This window comes from Prinia subflava, chromosome 1 (genome assembly GCF_021018805.1).
Source record: "Prinia subflava isolate CZ2003 ecotype Zambia chromosome 1, Cam_Psub_1.2, whole genome shotgun sequence".
NCBI classification, from domain to species: domain Eukaryota; kingdom Metazoa; phylum Chordata; class Aves; order Passeriformes; family Cisticolidae; genus Prinia; species Prinia subflava.
In genome coordinates this window covers 146,447,282-146,466,769 of record NC_086247.1, presented here as the reverse complement: position 1 = coordinate 146,466,769, position 19,488 = coordinate 146,447,282, and the positions used below count along the sequence as shown (strand labels likewise).

Below are 19,488 nucleotides of genomic sequence, written 5' to 3'. Positions count from 1 at the left end.
TGGGTCAGTGTGGTGTCTTGGCATGTGCCAAGTAGAAAGTCAAGGGGTTTGATCAACACTGAACTGCAGAGGACCCAGAAGAGCTGGCAGCAATCTCCTTGTTGGTTTTCCTGGATAAAGAAGGGTTCACAAAGCCTGGCCAAGCCTCATCCAGCCACAGAAAATCCTGATAGCACAGGACAGCTTCAGCAGAGGTTCAGCTTGTTATTCACTCTAGCTGAGCCTTAGAGTTAGCTTCGTGTAGCCAGTCCTGTTGGTACAGTGCTCCTGTGTCCTACCACATGGGCCATCCTTCTGCCTTCCCTGGGAATCTGCTGTCCAAACATTTCATGTCGTGGAGACTTCTCATGTGCCTCAGGGTTCTTGCTCACAAAAGGAAGATTCCCTTCCAGGAGATGCTTGCTTGCCACATGTGGTGTTTGACTTTCCTTCCGCTGAGTCTCTTCTGCCTCTGGGTGAAAGTTCCAGTCAGCCAATAAAAGCCAATCACCACCTTCACCCAGGAGCTCTGTGTCAAAGAGAGTTCTGCAGGAGATCCTCTCCTTCATAAATGATTCAGTGAGATAAGCATTTGTAAGACTGTAGAAAAGACAGCAGTCAGATGCTGTTCAGTTGTGTTTCCTCCAGGACAGGAACAGAGAGGCTCCTCCAGCAGGGTAAACAGGGTTTGTCACACCAGTTCTAAAGGCTCCAAGGGCCCTGAGCAGTCAGCTCCACATTTGCACTCTGGCTTTGCAAATGGGAATTGACTTTACAGCCAAAGAACTCACCTTGCTGCCTGTCCTCCCACGGCTGAAAGGGGTCTGCTTTCACAGGAGCAAGAAGCAATAGTGCTCAAAACTTTCTCCAGTTTCCAGTGGGCTCAGTTTGCTGTCAAAGAGCACTTTCTACTTTGCTATGAATTCATTTTACAGGGCGTTGGAGTGCTGAGCAATTGTAAATGCAGCCAATTAACACTAATGCACCCTTAATTTTGCTGTTTGTACAGAATGAGGAGCCCGTTTTCTCCAGGGACGGTCGCAAGTTCTTCTTCGTCCGGGCCATTCCCCAGGGAGGACGTGGGCATTTCTACCACATTGCCATGTCATCCTCACAGGTGACTCACTGCTGCTCTTCTGGGGCTCACCTGAGGCACGCAGCAGTAAAAAGTGCTGTCTGTGCTTGCAGCAGCAAGATGGGGAGGTGCAGATGTAAAAAAGGCTTGTGGAGAAAAGAAAACCTCCAATGATGCTTTATTTGGGCATAAGGTAATGTGCATTTCCAAATGAAATACTTGGAAGGAAAAGGTCAGTCGAGTGTCTCTTTCCAAATATTATTATTGTTTTGGTTTGGTTTTCTTAATGCCACCTTAGTTGTGGATAAGTAAGTCTCCACCCTGCCATAAAGGATTAAATAGAAGCATGCAGGCACGCTGGATTAGAGGAAGGGCTTTGGAGCTGCTCTGTGCTGAATTCACCTCCTCATTATCCTCAGTGGAGTCATGGTTAACATGACTCTCTGTGATTTCTATGCCTGAGGATTCACAGAAATGGGAATGTAGTGGTAGAAATTGCAGGTGTTTGGTTTATTTTTCATGGGCAATGGAGCCAGAAGAGCTCCCTCTTTCAGAAGTTTTAACAACAAAGAAATCTACTTCTCATTTCTTTCTGGCAGCCCAACAGCAGCAGTGATGAATTACAGGCTATTACATCTGGAGACTGGGATGTGACAAAGATACTGGCATATGATGAAAAGAGGCAGAAAATGTGAGTAACCTTTGGCCTGACAAATCAGACTTCCTCTGTTTAGCCCTGGGCTCTGGCTCAGTTACAAAGGTGTTGTGTGTGCACTGAAACCTGTAAGTGAGGAGGGGATAAGAAAGCAGGAGAAGCTGTCTCCATTTTGGCTTAACCTCTGATACCACTACACATATCTTGTGTCATTTTGATTAATCTGTACAGTTCAGATCTCTCTTTCTATGACTATTAAATAAATTTGTGCAGAAGAGTAACTTCTCCTGCTGCGACTTCTGATATTAGCCTCTGTAAGAAAGAAACTTGTTTTCATCAACCACTTAGTTTTGGAAAGAATCCTTTGTTGACCAGCAAAAATACCAAGGCAGTGGAAAAAAAACCAAAAACCAGAAACCAAAAACCAAAAACCAAAAACCAAAAACCAAAAACCAAAAACCAAAAACCAAAAACCAAAAAAAGTATTTAGTTAAAATTAGGGAAAAAAAAAAAAAGATAAACAAGAAAAACAAACCCACCCTTCTTCACACTTGCTCTTTATGTTTGTAAAATAGCTTCTGTAAACATTCACTCTTTCAAATACACTTCAAGAAATTACATAAGAAAATATTTAGACAGCTTTCTGGAATCAAATAACAGATTCTGTTCCAGACAAATTTTAATATGGATACAAGGTTCTCACCTCTCAGTCATTTAAAGTCACTGAACAGTTGAGTAAATATTCTCTGGAATATATCAGACTTTGAATGATCATTAAGAGCACAGTGCTTCTTCAAGATTTTGAGTTCTCTCAATTACCAATAACCTCAGAACAATACAAAACCATAGAAACAGAATGACAGAATGGCTGGAAGAGAAAGATCATTCCGTTTCAGCTCCCTGCCACGAATTTTGAGGTAGAGGTAGATGTCATCCACCCAATCACTTGATCCTTTTTGATCCACTGACATGACCAGTGTAGGACCCAAAGTTTTCCATGCTTGTTTTAGTTGCAGTGCTGTCTGCTCTGTACTTTCTTGAGCTCTCAGTGATGTATCCCTCTGTATCTTTTTCTAATTCAGTTTAAACTTTCCTTGCTTTTACAAGATCATGAAAACGGCAATATGAGTGAAGATGTTATTGCATGAGATACTTCTAAACACACTTCTAATGGTGAAATTCACTTTTGTTTTCCCCCTCCAGTTATTTCCATAGCACAGAAGATTCACCAAGAAGGAGACATTTATACAGGTATGTTCTTTACTAACTTCATATTTAGAATTTCTCACTTCTTCAGTTTCATATGAATGATAAGCAATTGCAGTAGAAGCAGTTTCTTCAGTTTCTTTAATTGCAAGATCTTTCAATGTGTGACTGGAAAAGACAGAACAGTGTAACCACAGTGAACAAAATATCTGACACCTGGAAATGTTTTACACTTAGCAATTTTCTCATATTAATGCAAATTTTAAATTTGTTTCAAGATCGACTGTCAAAAACTTTCCAATAGAACTACTTATCACTTAAGGGAATTAAGAAATACATAAACTAATGGTATAAACTGTCTTTATACTTTTCAATAGAGGTTTTGAGGAATTTGATAATAGCTCACCTCTTCATGAAACTGAAAAAAATTAAAAATATTTTATGCTTACAAACCTTTCTCTGCAGTTCCAGAAGATTTAAGCATCATCCCTAATTGTATGATGAGTAAAAGGCTGGTTTAACAGCAAGCCATTGATAGTGTTGCTGTCGTGAAATATTGTGTAAGCAGATCCTAAAGTGGAGGAAACACCAACTTTTAAATAAACATTTTGGAATCATTATTCCATTTTTCCTATTTTTCTTCTCAGCCACCCTGCTGCCATCACATCTGCAATGAAGGGCAGAGTTGGTGAAGGCATCAGTGGATAAGGGACAGTCAGTACATTTTCCTTTTCTCACGTGACATCATCCCTTTTTCTTTTCCTCAGTGGGAAGGAAACTAGAACAAAGTAAATTACCTGTGATTGAATAATTGTTTTTCCTTTTGAGATCTATATGCCTGTTCAGTGCACGCCACAATTTTTTGAGAGTGTTTATTTCCTTAATGAAAATTTTAGAAGTTTTATTAACCCTTCATTTCTATTGAAATGAGAAGAAAACCTCACTCTAAAAACAGAATCCAGGCACAGTTCAAGAGCTGCTGGCATGGGTGAAAGCACTCCCCACCCTTCCTTGTCAGCATTCATCTCACCCTGGTGCCTCATCAGCCTCATCTCCCCACACAGACAACAAAGAAAGAGCACATGAAGACCTGTTTAGGGTTTTTTTTTCCCTCCTTTTCATGTTTGATTTAATAGATTTAATTAGGATTGTAGTCAGAGATAAAATCTGAGCCTAAACAAGGGCCCATGATCTACTCATTTGTCTCTGTGATCCTAAAAAGGTTGCTCAGCCTCATTTTTTGCTCATGAGCAAAAAACACTCATCTGCTTTACAGTAATACTGGAAAGATCTCTTGGTTAATGTTCTTGAAGTTTCAAAATGAGTAGTGGGACGAAATGCTGTCTATTAATATTTGCTAATAATCTGTAATTCTTCAACATTCAGTGGACTCATAGCAGCAAACTTGTGAGCAAATGGACTTGTCACATTACCTTCTTCAACAACAGATGCCTAAATAAATCTTTACTTTCTATTTGGGGGTTGTAAGAGCATCTATTCAAACCTTTATAAAAGGGCTTTGGCCTCTGAGGCAGCAGCTAGCAAATCAGACCAGTGATGCAACCAATAACAAACTTAGAGAAAGCAATTCCAGCTCTTTATTGTCTGTTTTAATATAAATAAGTGTTGAAATGTTGCTCCTTTGTTTCATGCCTTCATCCACCATCCAAATGATGGCTGCCTCTTGTGGAACTGCAACCATCATTTTCTTTTAAAAACTGTACCTTCCTTCATAACCACCTGACCTTGCAAAATGACATCACTATCCATTTATATATTCTCTATTCAAGCAGCAGGGGAAAAATCCATTACTGCTATTTAAACTCAACCAAATGGAAATACTTTGTCTCTTACTAATGTTGGACACATTAGATTTATATTCTTGTTCTAAAGAAAGGCTCAAGTAATGTTGCTTTCAAATAACATTTGCTCAGTGACCTTCATGGAATTGTATTAACTTTTTCAGTGCAAGCACAAATGGGAACTTCAACAGGAGGTGCCTGTCCTGTGATCTGATTGAAAACTGTACTTATTTCAGTGCATCCTTCAGCCACAACCTGGAATATTTCCTGCTGACATGTGAAGGTATGAGTTGGGTTCTGTCACTGCAGTTGTTTTCCCTCAGGGGTAGGATTTAGAGCCAGCACTGATACCTTCAGACCTGCCTGCCTGTGGTCAGCTTGGAAAGACTGGCCAGGAATATCTGGGTCATATTGCTTTTAAAGCTTTACTCTTGACAATTTTTCTTTTCTTTTATATTTTTACTTGTAGCTAAAAACCAAGTATTTACAACCTTTTTCTGTGCATACATGCACAGAGGGTAGAGGTAGATTCCTCCAGCCACCACAAGCATCCTTAAAGGAAAGTAACAGCAAAACCTGGAGGATATAAATCATCAGACAATTTATGAGAGAGAAGCCAGCAAGGTGGGGTTGACTGTGGGTGACTGGGACTAAATTCCAGATACATCAACCAATACTGTGAACAGAGGGATTTAAAGTAAGTTACAAAGAGAAGACAATTTGCCAAGAAAAGGCAGCTGACAGAAATGTGCCTAATGGACAGTGTGAGTACACAATATTTGGTGCTTCCCCACTCATTCATCACACATCCACTTTAACTTGGCGTAATCAGGGATGTCCTGTTTGAAAATGCCTGAGAGTATCCAAGAGACTAAGGATGCATTTCAGGAGAAGAGTCGTTGAAGTTTTCTCCAGCTCTATTAAGAATAAATGCAGAACTCCACAAAACTTAATCCTACATAACTTCATTCCGCTTAATTATCCAAAATTGCACACAAAATGCGTGCACAGCAGTCATCTGCTCCTAGGACTGAATGTACTCAAATGGCTGCATGTCCTCTGAAAAAAAGGCTTGAAAAGCATCAAGCAAGCAAGAAATTCCTTATTTTCAACAGCTCAGGAGAGAAGTGAGTAGGTCTTGAAGGGATATTAGGAAGGAATTGTTTACTGTGAGGGTGATGATGCCCTCGAGCAGGTTGCTCAGAAAAGTTAAGGATGCCCCATCCCTGGAGGTGTTCAAGGCTGGGTTGGATGGGGCTCTGGGCACCCTGGGATGGTGGTGCCCGTGACAGGGGGACATCAGGGATCTCTGTGGTGATGCAGGGGCTGCCCCTCCTCTGACTGCCAAGTATCCACTGCTGCCACCAACTGTCTGTGGTGACCAAGGGTAAAGAAGGAACATTCGAGATGGTAAAATGGGAAATAATCAAGATAAAGTAGAGAAGTAGAATAGTTAACATAGTATAAAGTAAAATACCTGGACTAGGACAATTGTAAAATGATTTTCCCTGGAAGGGAATGATACGTTGCATGTCAGAGGCATTTAGAGATATTAAAAAATATATATATGGCAATATAGTATAGAAAAATAGCATTAACAGGGCAATACATTAATTAATTTAATGGACTGATTAATTTAATGGGATTACCTGTAAATCTGAATTTATAGTTATGGCAGACATTTGCAGAGAATTGTCATTTGTCAATAAACTTTCAGTTCTGTAGTAAATATTATATTTATGAAATTCCTCCCTTTAAAAGAAAAATTTTGTTTATTTTCCTTCTTGTTTTCATTTCAAGAACAGCTGTCAGGAGCTACCAGAGACAGTGTCCATTTCCTTTGCACCAAGATAATTGTTTTACTGTAGTTAGAAGCATTTGTGAATAACAAGATTAAGGTTTCTAAAGGGCCTTATCACCAGTTAAAAGGTGATTTGTTTTTAATTACATTATATCTCATTCACAAAAACCTGCAGTGATACCTGAAGAGAATAATGAGTTTTATTAGTGTGTACATTAATCCAGTACACAAGATAATGATTTTGCATAATAAACTATGGGCCTGATTCTCAGCTGCTATAAACAATAACTCAATTATAAGGTCATTAGGGTTAGATATATTTACATCTGCTGAATATATCTTTGTCGAATTTTGATTATTCAGGACTAAATCCTCAAATCTCATTGTAGCACAAATACAGCACAGCTTCATCTGTGGAGCTTGTCTCAATGTCTCCATTCAGATACCTTTAAAAAAGATATGCAAGCATGAGAAAGTACAGAAATCTTGGTAGAATTTCCATTTTCAGTGATTTTCTGAAAATACCAGTCCACTGCATTTGCTGGAGTTACTCCTTATTTACATGACTGAAAGTGAGAGGTCTTTCAACCCATTTGCTTTCAAGCAGGGAACCACATTTGCTTTTGCAGGAACCACATTTCCTTTTTGCACTTTTCATATAGGATCCATCTAACCTCAGATGTGTGCCATGGGTGCACTTGCAGCAGGGGCAGCTCCCCTGGATTCCTGTTGCAGCTGATGTGAGCCAGGTCAGTGGGAACCTCTGTTCTGGATGAAGTACAGATTTCTGGATAAAAATTTCATCCTGTCAGACTCTGGTCATTCAAACAGGTTCCATGGAGAATCACCTGGATCCACTACTAGGACAATTCCTTTCCCACAGCTCCTCAGACTGCTGAGCCACAGCTTGGCCATGCCTCAGCTCCTCAGGGTGTTGGGTTATTGCTCCCAAGCATTCATGTTCTAGTACAGTTTAGATTAACAGAAAATCTTATTTATTCATATGCATGTATAAAACATAAAAAGAAAAGCTCCTTGAATGAGGATATATCAAGGGACCCTGCAGATCCTGTAGTTGATCAGGCAGACAGAGCAAGCCCACCAGGGTGAACAAGAGTTTGTCTTACAATTTCTGCTCCCCAAGGGCTTCTGTCAGGAGTTCCCATCTCTGCTTCTCCCCAAAAATCCCCACAGTTGGAACCAATGTTCAAGACCAGACAGTGGCAGACAGTACCTGTGGCTCTTTAGTGCTTTCTTCTCCATAATATATCTAACATGCATAAATTTGTATCTAAATATGTATAAGATACATAAATCTCCATAATATGTATAAAAATGCATCAATATGTATAAAAGCACCCAGAGCTCAGGCCTTGCTGTCTACTCTGTGACTGTGATATGAAAATGTGTGTTCACAGTGATCACTGGTATACCCTGTGTCAGCCCCATATGGATCTTTAGAGGTAGCTAAATTAAATGATTTTACTGTAATCAAGCCTCTAATAGCTTTAAAAATTGTATTTTCTCAGCTGTCCACAGGACAAATGTATGGGCAAATATTTATGGCTTGAAAACAATTTCTGTACTGACAGAAACAATTTCTGTACCTCCACCATGCCTCAGTGTCACTCTGTCCCTTCCTTTGAGACCTTCTGTTGCAAATTTCATTGAGTTTGGAGCCACAGATATGACTGTGGCTCAGCTGAACTTCTCTACAATGGATGGCAAGGTTTGTAAGATTTGAGCAATCCATCAGTGCTTATAAAATACTCCTTGATACTTAAATGAAAGGCAAGGGAAAGGGAAAATATCTATCCTAAAAGAACCTTAAAAAACCAAGAAAGGTCTGGCATCACTCATTTGATCCCAAAGGTCAAGAGCTGAAAGTTTTCTACTCGCTCTTTTGGTACTTTAAAGGTAACATATAATTTCCTTAAAAGATTTTTTTGCTGTCCTGCAGAATACATTTAACAGCATTGCTACCTGGCACGGGCTGAAACGAGAGCATCATGCTGTAATAGAAGGTAACCTCTCTTAAAAGAGGACAGTGCAATGCTTACTGTCAGGAGGCAACATTTATTGCAATCACTCAGTCCCAGAAGGCTAGTTACCTTATTTTTCATCTAATTTTATATGCTCATGATTGAATTACTGTAGCAGGATCTAAGGAAACATGATGCTTTGCAGACTGCTGTTAGATTATCTCCTCTAGACATGGTTGAAAAAGCAATATCTGCTTGACCAAGGTCACTCATCATCATTTCACCATAAAATATGGGTTTACAGTTCTGCCTCTTCTCATAAACCAGCACAGGCACCTGCACTGATTCCCTCTAAGATAAACAGAAATAAAAACTGGATGGAAGTGGTTTGCTGTTTTATACATAAATTTAATTGAGGATGGATTTTTCTCATCTGAAATGGGATGTAAATTTCAATTGCATCGAGAGAGGAACAGGAAATTACAAATTTTGGCTAAGGGAAGCAATTTATTCCTGTTTTTTGAGTGGGACACAGACACGTAGAGTGTGCAAGGCTGAATGACATGAGCCAATAAAGCACTAAAGCCCATTTTTAGGTGATAGCTCCTTCTCTGGAGGATGGAGAAGCCCTATCAATTACTACCCTGTAGTCAGCTGTGCAGTGTTTTAGTATTTCCTCTTTACATAGGTACACTTTGTCCTCAGTGACTCCTTCTGCCTCTCCCCAGTGTAACCCACCAGCACCATTAAAACTCAACTCCTAATGAGGTTGTTCAAAGGAAAATCAAGGGAAGCAGCCTTTTCTGCCACAGGATAATTGGTACTCTGACACTCAGGTGCTTTGGCTGCAGTGTCTTCACTCTCATAAAAAAATCTGTGAAATCACAGCGAGTTTCAGTTGGGCTCACAGAACTGGCAAATGTTTCCTGGAATCCGGAGGTCACGTCCCTGATGTTGCAGACTGTGGCATCCTTTGCATAAGTTGCTCCTTCTCCATCAACTCACCTCATCCATAAGCTCATCCTGGCCCTAGGGAAGTGGGATTCTCCCCAAAAAGGCTTCATTCCTTCTGGCTGTAAGGAAAAAATAGAGGGGAAGACCCTGGCCTGTGCATACATCTCTGTAATTAATGACATTTAATGCACAATGAAAGTGTTGAGGGGAGGGCAGTGTTGTTCATGGGATGCCGACCACCCTGCTAATTAAAGTTCTCCATAACCATGCCCTATCAAGAAGGGATTAATCGTTTTTTAGAGATGTCACAAAGAAAATTGGAGGTGAGAGGGCTGTAACAAGGGCTAAGGGAAGATTTGTCTCATGCTTGGCATGGTTGCTGGTGATGGAGAAGTGCCTTGGCCACTGCACTGTGTGTTATTCTTCATTCAGTGATCAATTAGGGAAGAAACAGCTTTCACTTTGAGGAGTGGCAGCAGTGTACCTGAACAGGGAACTATGTCCTTCTACAGCCCTTCCTCCTCTTCCAGATACTATAAGATTGGTTTGTTCCAAAATGCCATAAAACCACTATTGTTTATCCTGTCTCTCTGAAGATTATCTCTGCTGGAAGCTGTGTCTGGGGTGACTGGGAGCCTTTATTGCCAGTCTTGTGCAGGCAGGCCAAATGACTTTAAAGCTGTCTCTCTCTTTGGAGAAAACAGATTCTTGTAAGAAAAATGTTAAAATACTGTCACCAGATCTGGCTCCTCTCTGGCACTGCAGTTCTCAGTAGCTTAGCCTGGATGCTGTAGATCAGTAATGACAGGTAACAGAAATTAAGTCATTTCTGCCTTTCCTAGCAGGCAACTCTGCAGCTGTGGAGCAAAATGTTTTGTCATAACTGAGCTGTGCTTGATAAAATACCAAAAGAGCAAGTACAAAAGGAATTTATCTGGTTATATCTGCTCTTCCCCATGTGTGTCCTCTGAGCCAGTGATGACAACTCTGTAACTGCACTGCTGGCCCTGAGGCACTGAGGGGTGCCTATAGGCCTGGGAAATCTTTAAAAAGAGGATTTATTGCTCTTACGTCCTGCCAGACAAAATCGTGTTTCAATATCATTCACAGATAACAAGTGGTACAAAAGCACTGATTAGAAAAAACTCTGCAATTTAAGGATCTCCTTTGAGAGTGATTCATACTAATGAAGGAGCAGCATAACCAAATTAACGAAGATCTGAGTCAGGTTTCTCATGCCATTGGACAGTCATTCATTCTGTCTGTGGTTTTATGAGTTTTAAAGACAAGTTGTTTCTTTATAGAGGCAGCAGGTAGCTATAAACTTCTCAGCTCCTTAAACTGTTCCTTGAGAATTTCATTAACTTCTTTCCTCCCTCTTGGTGAAACTTGGAAACACCATCTGGAGATGGGAACACTTAGGAGCATCACTTGCTGCTTTCACTTAATAGGTTTATGCTGATCCCTGAAAAGCCTTTTCATTATTCCACATTTGTTTTATTTTCCAGAATTTTGCTGGGGTCAGTAAAGTTTTTCTTAGTAGTCAAGTTTTATCAAATGATCTGGCTCTGCTTTGTGGCAGGTTGTCCTGACTTTGCTTTTAAAGACATTTCAACACCATAGAGCCCAGAGCATGATCTAACAAGGTTCAGCCTTCCACTCTGGGGAGGTCTAAACCCCTGGTTTGGAATCCTTTTGGGTATCCAGGCTGTTCTGCCCACGGATGTGGACACAGCAAAAGCTCCTGCCCACACAGATGGCAGAAGTCTGAAATGTTTGGTGCTTCTGGAGTTTACCATAGACAGAAATTTTTAGTGTGGGTGAGTCTGTGTCATGAAAGCCATTGAATGAAATCAGTGTTTTTTGAGGAGAGCTGCTTTAGGAGAAGCATTTGTGCTTGTCAGGACCAAGATCCAAACCCAGGCTTGTGTCCTTGATCACTGCCATCTCTCCAACCCCAGTCAGGCACTGCTCACTGACCTTTCTCCTGCTTTCTTTTAATAACTTGGGAAGGGTGTTTAACTAAAAATCACACACCAGTGCTCCTGGGCAAGGAAAGTTTTAATGGAGGTTGGAGGTGGTCAGAAAAATGGGGAAAAAATGGGAAAACTTGGTCATTAGTGCTGCCTCATGTGCTGCATAGTGAGTGGGAAAAAACACTTGAAGCACCAGCTTCCAGCATCCAGCATCACTGGCACAGCTCAGCTCAAGGTTTAAACCCCAGGAGTTTTATGTTTTTTCTAAATGTCAGCAAACATAAGTTTCTGAGCAATGTTTCTAGTATTGTGGCTATAATTTGTGTCATTACTGCATAAAGATGAACTTTTTTGAGGAGATAACATATTTTGGAAAATCTCCTGGTATTTTATTCTCTCATGGGATTACCAGCTGATTCAGACAGACATGAATGTGTGCCATAGAAAAGCTAAATTAAAATCAATAAATCACATTGATTTGTTGATGAATTTCACTAACAAAGTAACATTTTGCTTTGTTTTGCCCGTCTACTTATGGATTCAGTCTGTTTCACCTGCACTTCTTGTAAGTGATTTTGGGGAATTTTTTTCCATGAAAATTGCTTAAAATATCAGTCTTGTGAAAATTTTGAATGTAGCATTCATTTAAAAAACCAGGAGTTCTACTCATGAAGACTTACTTTGTGAATAAAAGTGTCTGAATCCTTTCTGCCTCAGGACAGAAGATCATGACATTTGTCTTTCACTGTGAATGAATCAAATCACATTTTTCTTCAGTTTCTCCATCAAAATTAGGGGGCCATGTCACAGAGATATTTTTTGGCAGCAATTTTTACATTTATGGCTCCTTCAACAGAAAGAGCTTAATGTTATTTACTATCTCAGGAAAATCCTATAGTGATATTTATCAGGATACAGGAAGGGGGAGTAGAAGTTTTATTGTCGGGAAAATAAATACTGCACTGAGTTTTTAATGTGAATTAAGGAGAGGTATGAAAATCCTATTGCAACCTTTCTCCAGATGATAATTTTCATGCTCTCATCCAGTGGGGAGCAGAGGTGCAGCCAGAATTAGTGACTTGCCTGTGGACACATCTGCAGTCAAGTATCATGACCCCCATTTCCTTGCTCATATTGCAAGACAGTACTCCAAGGACAAGCAGCACTGACTCCTGGAACAGAGCAGAAATGTGACTCCTTCTGCAGCCTGTCTCCATCGTGGATGGTGGGTAATTAACCCTCTTCAGGATTTTTGCAATAATGTACACATCAGGGACATGACTGCCCAGCTCCCGCAATAAGAGCCTGGTTCATGCCTTCAGGCAGGAGAATAATGAACCTCTTTCTACATCTTCCTCAGTTCCTTCATTTAATCAGACCTTTTAACCTGTGCCATTTGGGCCAGACCTACCATCCCAGGACACCAATGGAAAATCTGGAGACAAGGATATTTTTACCAACCATGGACAAGCAGATGTACATCAATGATTCACAAACACAAGTTTATAAAGCAGTGTTTTAAACCTCTTTACACTGCCCATTATTGCCTTAAATATCACGTAGAAATGTTGCATGTCACAGTCTCATCAATAACATCCCTGGAACCAGATTGTAATTAGCAGCTGTTATGCTCAGGTAAACATCAGTGCAAGCCACAATGGAAGTGTACAACTTAGCTCTTCCCTGACTATTTATGAATTGTAAAACAGTTCCATATTTAGGCAAATATATTTGCAAAAAGCAGGTGGATTGCTTTCTTTGTTCCCCCTTCCATTACAAAATAACTGTGGGTTTTATATAGTACTGTTGGATTCTCTAAATCTTGAATTGGATGTGGATACCTCTGATATATGTACTTACAAACAGGTGGTTTTTACAACAGTTGCTTTAATGGGTTGACCCACATCCAGACATGGAGAATTCAAAGACACATTTGGTAACAGTGCTCTGAGAAATCCTAAGCAGCTGCCAAAGCCTGGTTAGGACACATGGACTTTTTTTTTTTTTTCTGCTGTTAGCTCTGTTAGAGAACTCAAGCAGGTCTTGTGATTCCAGCTCCTAGAGGTGTTATGAAAATAAAGTCCATTACTGACTGCAAGGCTCAGATGTGCAGTGACAATAAGGGACACGGAGGCTCCTGGACAGATAAATTTCCAGAATGGCTTTGAAAGCTTCGGTGAATCTTCACTGCAGAGAAACCTTCCTAGCACAGAAACCCAGCCATTAGTATGCAGGAGAGCTCTCCTGTGGCAGAACCAGCATGTCAAGTGGTTAAATGGTTCTGGAGTGAGGAGCTAACAAGGCATGGCCACAGACATTTGCGGCTCTGTGCGGCGCCTCGTCTCAACAGCAATCCAATAACGAGCCTGTAATTACACCACGGGCCTTAATGAGTGCAGGGCCAGTCCTCCCAGGGGCAGGAGGCACCCAGAGCAGCAGAGGAGCCCTGGGTGTGTTGGAGGATGGGGCTCCAGCAAGCCCAGCCTGCCGTGCCCCCGCAGCATCACTCAGCGCCTTTAGAGACAGGCAGGCACCTCTTGAAGCAGGGACTGGGGGTTGAGTTATAGCAGCAGTAAAGCAGTTATGAAAAATGTAACAGCCCATTTTGGCTTTAAGTTCATCATTGTGTGTGTGCTGGTCTGAAAGCAAAACCAGTGCAGTGCTTACAAGTCAGAAATACAATTTAATAGAGAAAGAACAAACAACAAGAAAGAGAAAAATAAAATAAGACAAATGCAATAGTACAAAGGACCACTGACAGAGTCAGAATGCAAACCTGACACCCTGTTGGTCAGGGTGTTGGAAGCAGCCTGAAGTCAGTCCTCCCAGAGTGACAGATGTGGCTCCATTGAAGTAGAGATGACCCTCAAGAAAGGGTCCAGTCATCCTCTGGGAATCCAGTGGGGACAGGCTCCCCTGGTGTTTGGGATTGCTGTTTTATCCCGGTGGAAAGGCTTTGGCTCCTCCCGCTGGGTGGAGCATCTCCCAATGGGATGAGGTGATGTTATCAGTCCTGTGAGAGCCTTCAATGGCCCATTCACAGGGGATGTCCCTCGGAGGAGGATGGGTGCAGGAAGAGATAAGGAGGCCCTGCCTTATCTGCTGTTATCAGGTGTCCCATTAACAGAAGGCATCTGCCCTCTTCCCCCCCTAGAGTTACAAGAGATAAAGAACAATATCTCCCACCCGACTTCAACAGATGAAAATAGAATACACATTCTTGGTTACATTTTTCAACGCAAGACAGTGTGTTACATGTTTTCACAGCACTGTGAGCGTATCAGGGTCTGGGAGATCCAGTGCAGCTGCAAGGGGAAAAATCTTCCCTTTTTTTCACCTGGAGGGTCCTCAGACATGTATGTGTGTGCTTGTTGCTTCTTGTGGGGGATGTGGATCTACTGAGCTTCTTAAAAAGAACTGAACACAGAAACAATTTGCTTCTCAAATGCTGCTGGGGTAATATTTCATTAGGAGAGTTTTCTGTCCATAATGCCAAAATTAAAATAATAGAAACTCCTAGTTTTGAGCGATGAAGAATCTGAAAGTCCTATTTAACCTCCCCAAGTAACCACTCCATGGTGACTTGGAGCATCTCTGGCAGATAACCAGGGAAAGCTTGTGGTGCAAATGTCTCACTCTAGAGCCTGAAAACAACATTAAATGCACAGGGAGGAAAAACCTTCTTTTAATCCCTACTTAAATTTAGTTAGGTAGAAAGCCTGCTGCCTGGTGAGATTTCTGAAGCATATGGATTTAGTGTCAACTAAAAATGTCATAAAACTGCCCATCATGGTAAAGGCAAAGCATCTTAGAAAAGCTCACGCCCTACTGGAATTCAAATAAATGCTTTCTTAAGTGCAGCTGGTCCTGCTAAGAGGGCCAGAGCTTGGCAGGTGACCTTTGGCAAATATCATGATAAATTAAGTTGTTGAGATCTAAAGAGACTTAATTGGATGCTGAAATAACTATTAGCAGTGAAAATGGGTTTTATTAAACAAGTCAAGAGCCTATGGATATAAAAGTGCAGTAGGCACACCTTGTTTTAAACAAATGTGAAATGCTGATACCTGGATTTCATTACTGGGATATGCACCAGCTGGAGGCTACAGCTCCATGTGGCCACACCAGTAGCTCTGGAGACCTCAGGCAAGGCTGACCTGGGCCTAGGAGCTGAACTGAATGAAAATTAAATAGAATTTTTTTTCCTGCTGCAGTCAGAAGTTCTAGAAGCTGATCTGCTGCTTTACTGGATGATTTTACAAACATTTCTGCTCTTACAAGGGAGTGGGACATGTTGGCGTGGTGGACTGAGGTGGAGATGGGAATGGACAATTCTAAATTCATGTCTTAGGGAACCTCAGTGAGGATTTCATCATCATAGAAACACAGAATACCCTGAGTTGGAAGGGACCCACAAGGATCATGAAAGCCAACACCTGTCCCTGCACAGGACCACCCCAAGCATCACTTGGAAGTTTTTTATGGGCAACCTAATGACTGCAGCCTGTTACTGTAGAATGGTATCTATATTCTACATCATTCAAAAATAAAATATGGTTTTCATCAGTTCACCCAGATGTAATGGGTGAATAAATCCCACCAAGATTTTTTAAATCCCACCAAGTGCTATAATATACCTCTATATGAATTTTTTCTACGTGGCTCTTGATGTGCAGGCCTTGGGGGTTTGGGTTTTCTGAACCCTTGGCTGGGTTCTGGGTCTGCAGCAAGGGGCAGAAAGCCAATATTTGGCAGTGTGTGCTCTGGGGCTCTGAACACGGTGGTGTCTGTCAGGCTAGAGCAGGGTAGGAAGCCCCCAAGAGATTCTACCCTTGTGTGACCACACAAGGCAGGTATCCTGGCCAAACTCCCCAAAAGAGCTGTCCAACAAAGGCCAGGATGCATGAGAAGCACAGAGGTAAAGCCCAAGCCCAGCTGAAGGCCCTGCAGAGCCCGCGGGCACCGTGCGCGCCCCAGCCGCGCGCCTGCAGGTCCCACCCAGCGGGAGAGGGAAGGGGCCCGGCAGCGTGCTGGGGCTGGGGGCATTCCCGGGGCCTGCTCACATCTCAGGTCACTGGGGGAGTGTTATCTGCTGTGACCAGAGTGGTTTCCCACACAAGGATGATTGCCACAACCTCGGGTTCTCGTGTGTGCGGTAGCGGGAGGCCGTAATTAGCGCTTCCAGGCAAACTGTGACCTTTTGGAACTTTTCCTGAGGCTTATGAAGCCTAAATTAGATTCTGCTGTTTGAAAGCATGCACAGACTTAATCTCTGGGCCCTATTTATATTATAATTACTATATAATTCACATTTGCATTCACTTGACTCCTTTTCTTGCTTAACAGCCGAGGTTGGCTCTCGCTCCTCAAGTGCTTTGTGCGCAGTTCATGGGTCACAAATCCCCGGGGTGAAGGCAGGCTGGGGGATGCTCATTCTCACTCCCTCACACGCTGTACAACTGCAAAACAGCAGGCTGGCATGAAAACCCCCTTTTGCACAAACAGAGGGTACCACCAGAGCTTTTTCTGGAGGAAAAGAGAGGATGGTGTTCTCGGTTTGGAAGTTGGGTGAGAACTTCTTTTCCATCTCCTGGTGACAACACAGTTATCCCTTAGTTTGAGACTAATTAAAATGGCTTTAGTTATTTCTGTAGTGTGAGATTAATTGAAATGGATTATTTTGTGGCTATTCCAGAGCATTTTTTCTTCCTTTAGGAAGATCTCTCATTTATGTTATAAACGATTTCACTCTATTCTTATACATCTTTTTTGTGTTGTAAACTCCCCATAAATACTCAGTGACATAAAAACAGGTGAAAAAAAACCCTACTAATATGCATGAAAATTTACCAATAAAATTAACAGAAAATGTAAAATTTTCAGTGCCAGGAAAAATATTGTGGAATTAAAGCAAAAGTCCTCTCCCCTTTGAAATGGCCCCATTCTGCAAAATATGTTTGTTGTTTTCACATGTTTTGATCCTGTTTTCATTTTGATTCTTGCCTGTAAATAGGAGCTGCTTGGCATTGCCCAGAGGAAGGTGATCTATCATCTGCTTCCAGCCAGGGTTCTTGTCACTTGGTCATTCCCTACATATAAATTTTTTTCTGAGCTCCACTTGCAGGAGATAAATGACCATGACAACAAGCTTCCTCTGATGCTTCAAATAATGAAGCTTCACAAATCAGGCAGAAGCCTCCTGCACGTCCAGGGTGCATGTGCATTATTTCCAGCTATATGAGCAACCTTGGATGAACTCATTATTCTGCAGTGGGTAGTACAGATATTACCATCCCACAAGATTTAAAGCTTCCTCTGAGGAAAACTGCTCCTTTCACCTTGTTTGCCAGCTGGACCAGCTGTAAGGTTTATTGCTGGCTTTTGTTTGCTGTTTGCATGGTACTTGTTAAGCCCTTTATTAATGCAGTCAGTACATTAAGGGTATATTAAAACCTGAGAACTCATCAGAGGAAAACAGCTTAATAACCAGACAATGTGAAGCATTGGTATTTATGGGTTGTTGGTGGTGTTTTTTAAGTTAATATCCAGCACCAGTTATTACTTAATTAGCTAGGAAATCATTGTTTTGTTGCAAGAGAATTTTACTTACGGAAAAGAATAAATTAAAATTATCAAAATAAATATATAGTAGATCTGTAATGAAATAAACAGAAAATATGAAACAGGGTTTTATTCAGTCTGTTAATGAGGTGTAAATGGCATTGAGAGAGAGTATTTTCTTTCATGCTGCAGTTCTAAGGAATTATCCTTTTTTCCTTGAATATCAGAGAATCATGGAATGGTTTGGATTGGAAGTGACCAGCAAGTACTAATTCAATAAGAAACCTATACTTTAAAAATAGGAACAAATGTTAGCTTTTGGATTCGTCTCTTTCCATTTGCAGAAAGCCTGGATAAAACTGAATTGAAAGAGGTTAAACTGAGGTATTCAAATAGAACAGAACCTGGAAATAAGAGGGAGCTAAGCATGATCAGATTCCACAGGTTGGACCAACATGCTAGAACAAAATACCCTGGGCTTTGGGAAGCCAGCTACCCCCACATGAACTGGAGTTCTTCCCTCCTACCTCTGGTACTTGCAACTCCAGGGGTGCACTCTCAGGTTCATGAACTCTGCAACCAAATTCTCCTAATCCGCCTCCTTTTCTCAGCTGATCTCACTACAGTGGTTATATACCTGCTCCATGGCCCAGAGTTTGTATGTTTTCCACGTTCCTCCTTGGATCCACCCACATGCATTATTGCATTATGCTTTTTAAAACCTTTGCCAAAGCCCCATGAAAGGGAGGAAATGGTCAGCCCACTCAATGTGACACCTCATTGGCTGATATTAATTAAGAAGGAGAAGAGGGAGATTAGTGAAAGTGTTGTGAGTGAAGGTTAAGTACCAGCAAAACGAACAGGAAGGAGATTATGATGAAGAGGAATAAAAGGCTAATTGGAGATCAGCAGCAGGGTTCATTAGGAACTGGTGGGGGGAATGACCTTACCCAGGTTGTTCCCAGCCTGGGAACCCAAAGCTGGATGAAGCTGGTGGAATTTAAGACACAAAGCTGATAAGCATGATCAGAAGGCAGAGATAAATACTAGAGAAGCCGGATGTCTTGCAGGGCTGGAATGGGAGAAATTAATAGTACAAAGAGAAAAACTAGGCACATGGAGAGTCAGGGCAAGAATTTGTCTTGTATGTTTGAAGCTCAAAAGTTACAAATGCCTCAGAAGATGGGTGCCTGGGCATGTAATGCTGACCACTGGATGTTTGCAAACTGCCTACCTCCTGTGGGGTCATGAAAGAGGTGAATGCTCGTTTAGGATGGATCAGGCAAGGAATTGTCCATTGAATGGGCAAGCAGCAGTCTGGGCAACCAATTAGGCATCATTCACAGCAAGGGTAGAGTTCTGGTCATTTCTGTTCAGGAAGAAGGAACTAAATGTAAAACACTCTTGCATCAAAGAATAAAATGAAAAGAAACTTTGTCGTCCAAAAGAGAGTTAAAATAATCTAATTTATCTGACTGGATGAGAGCTTTTGGGAAG

The 19,488-nt window shown here is 41.4% G+C and overlaps 1 protein-coding gene across 4 annotated transcripts in view; it reads left to right on the top strand.

Moving 5' to 3' along the window:
- Positions 1-19,488, top strand: part of DPP6 (dipeptidyl peptidase like 6) — a 544,817-nt gene that overhangs the window by 503,831 nt on the left and 21,498 nt on the right. For all 4 annotated transcript variants that reach the window (XM_063415978.1, XM_063415995.1, XM_063416003.1 and 1 more), the window contains exons 13-16: positions 989-1,096; positions 1,654-1,745; positions 2,913-2,960; positions 4,882-5,000. In XM_063415978.1, the coding sequence (XP_063272048.1) occupies positions 989-1,096; positions 1,654-1,745; positions 2,913-2,960; positions 4,882-5,000 (367 nt within the window). The remainder of the gene's footprint in view (positions 1-988; positions 1,097-1,653; positions 1,746-2,912; positions 2,961-4,881; positions 5,001-19,488) is intronic.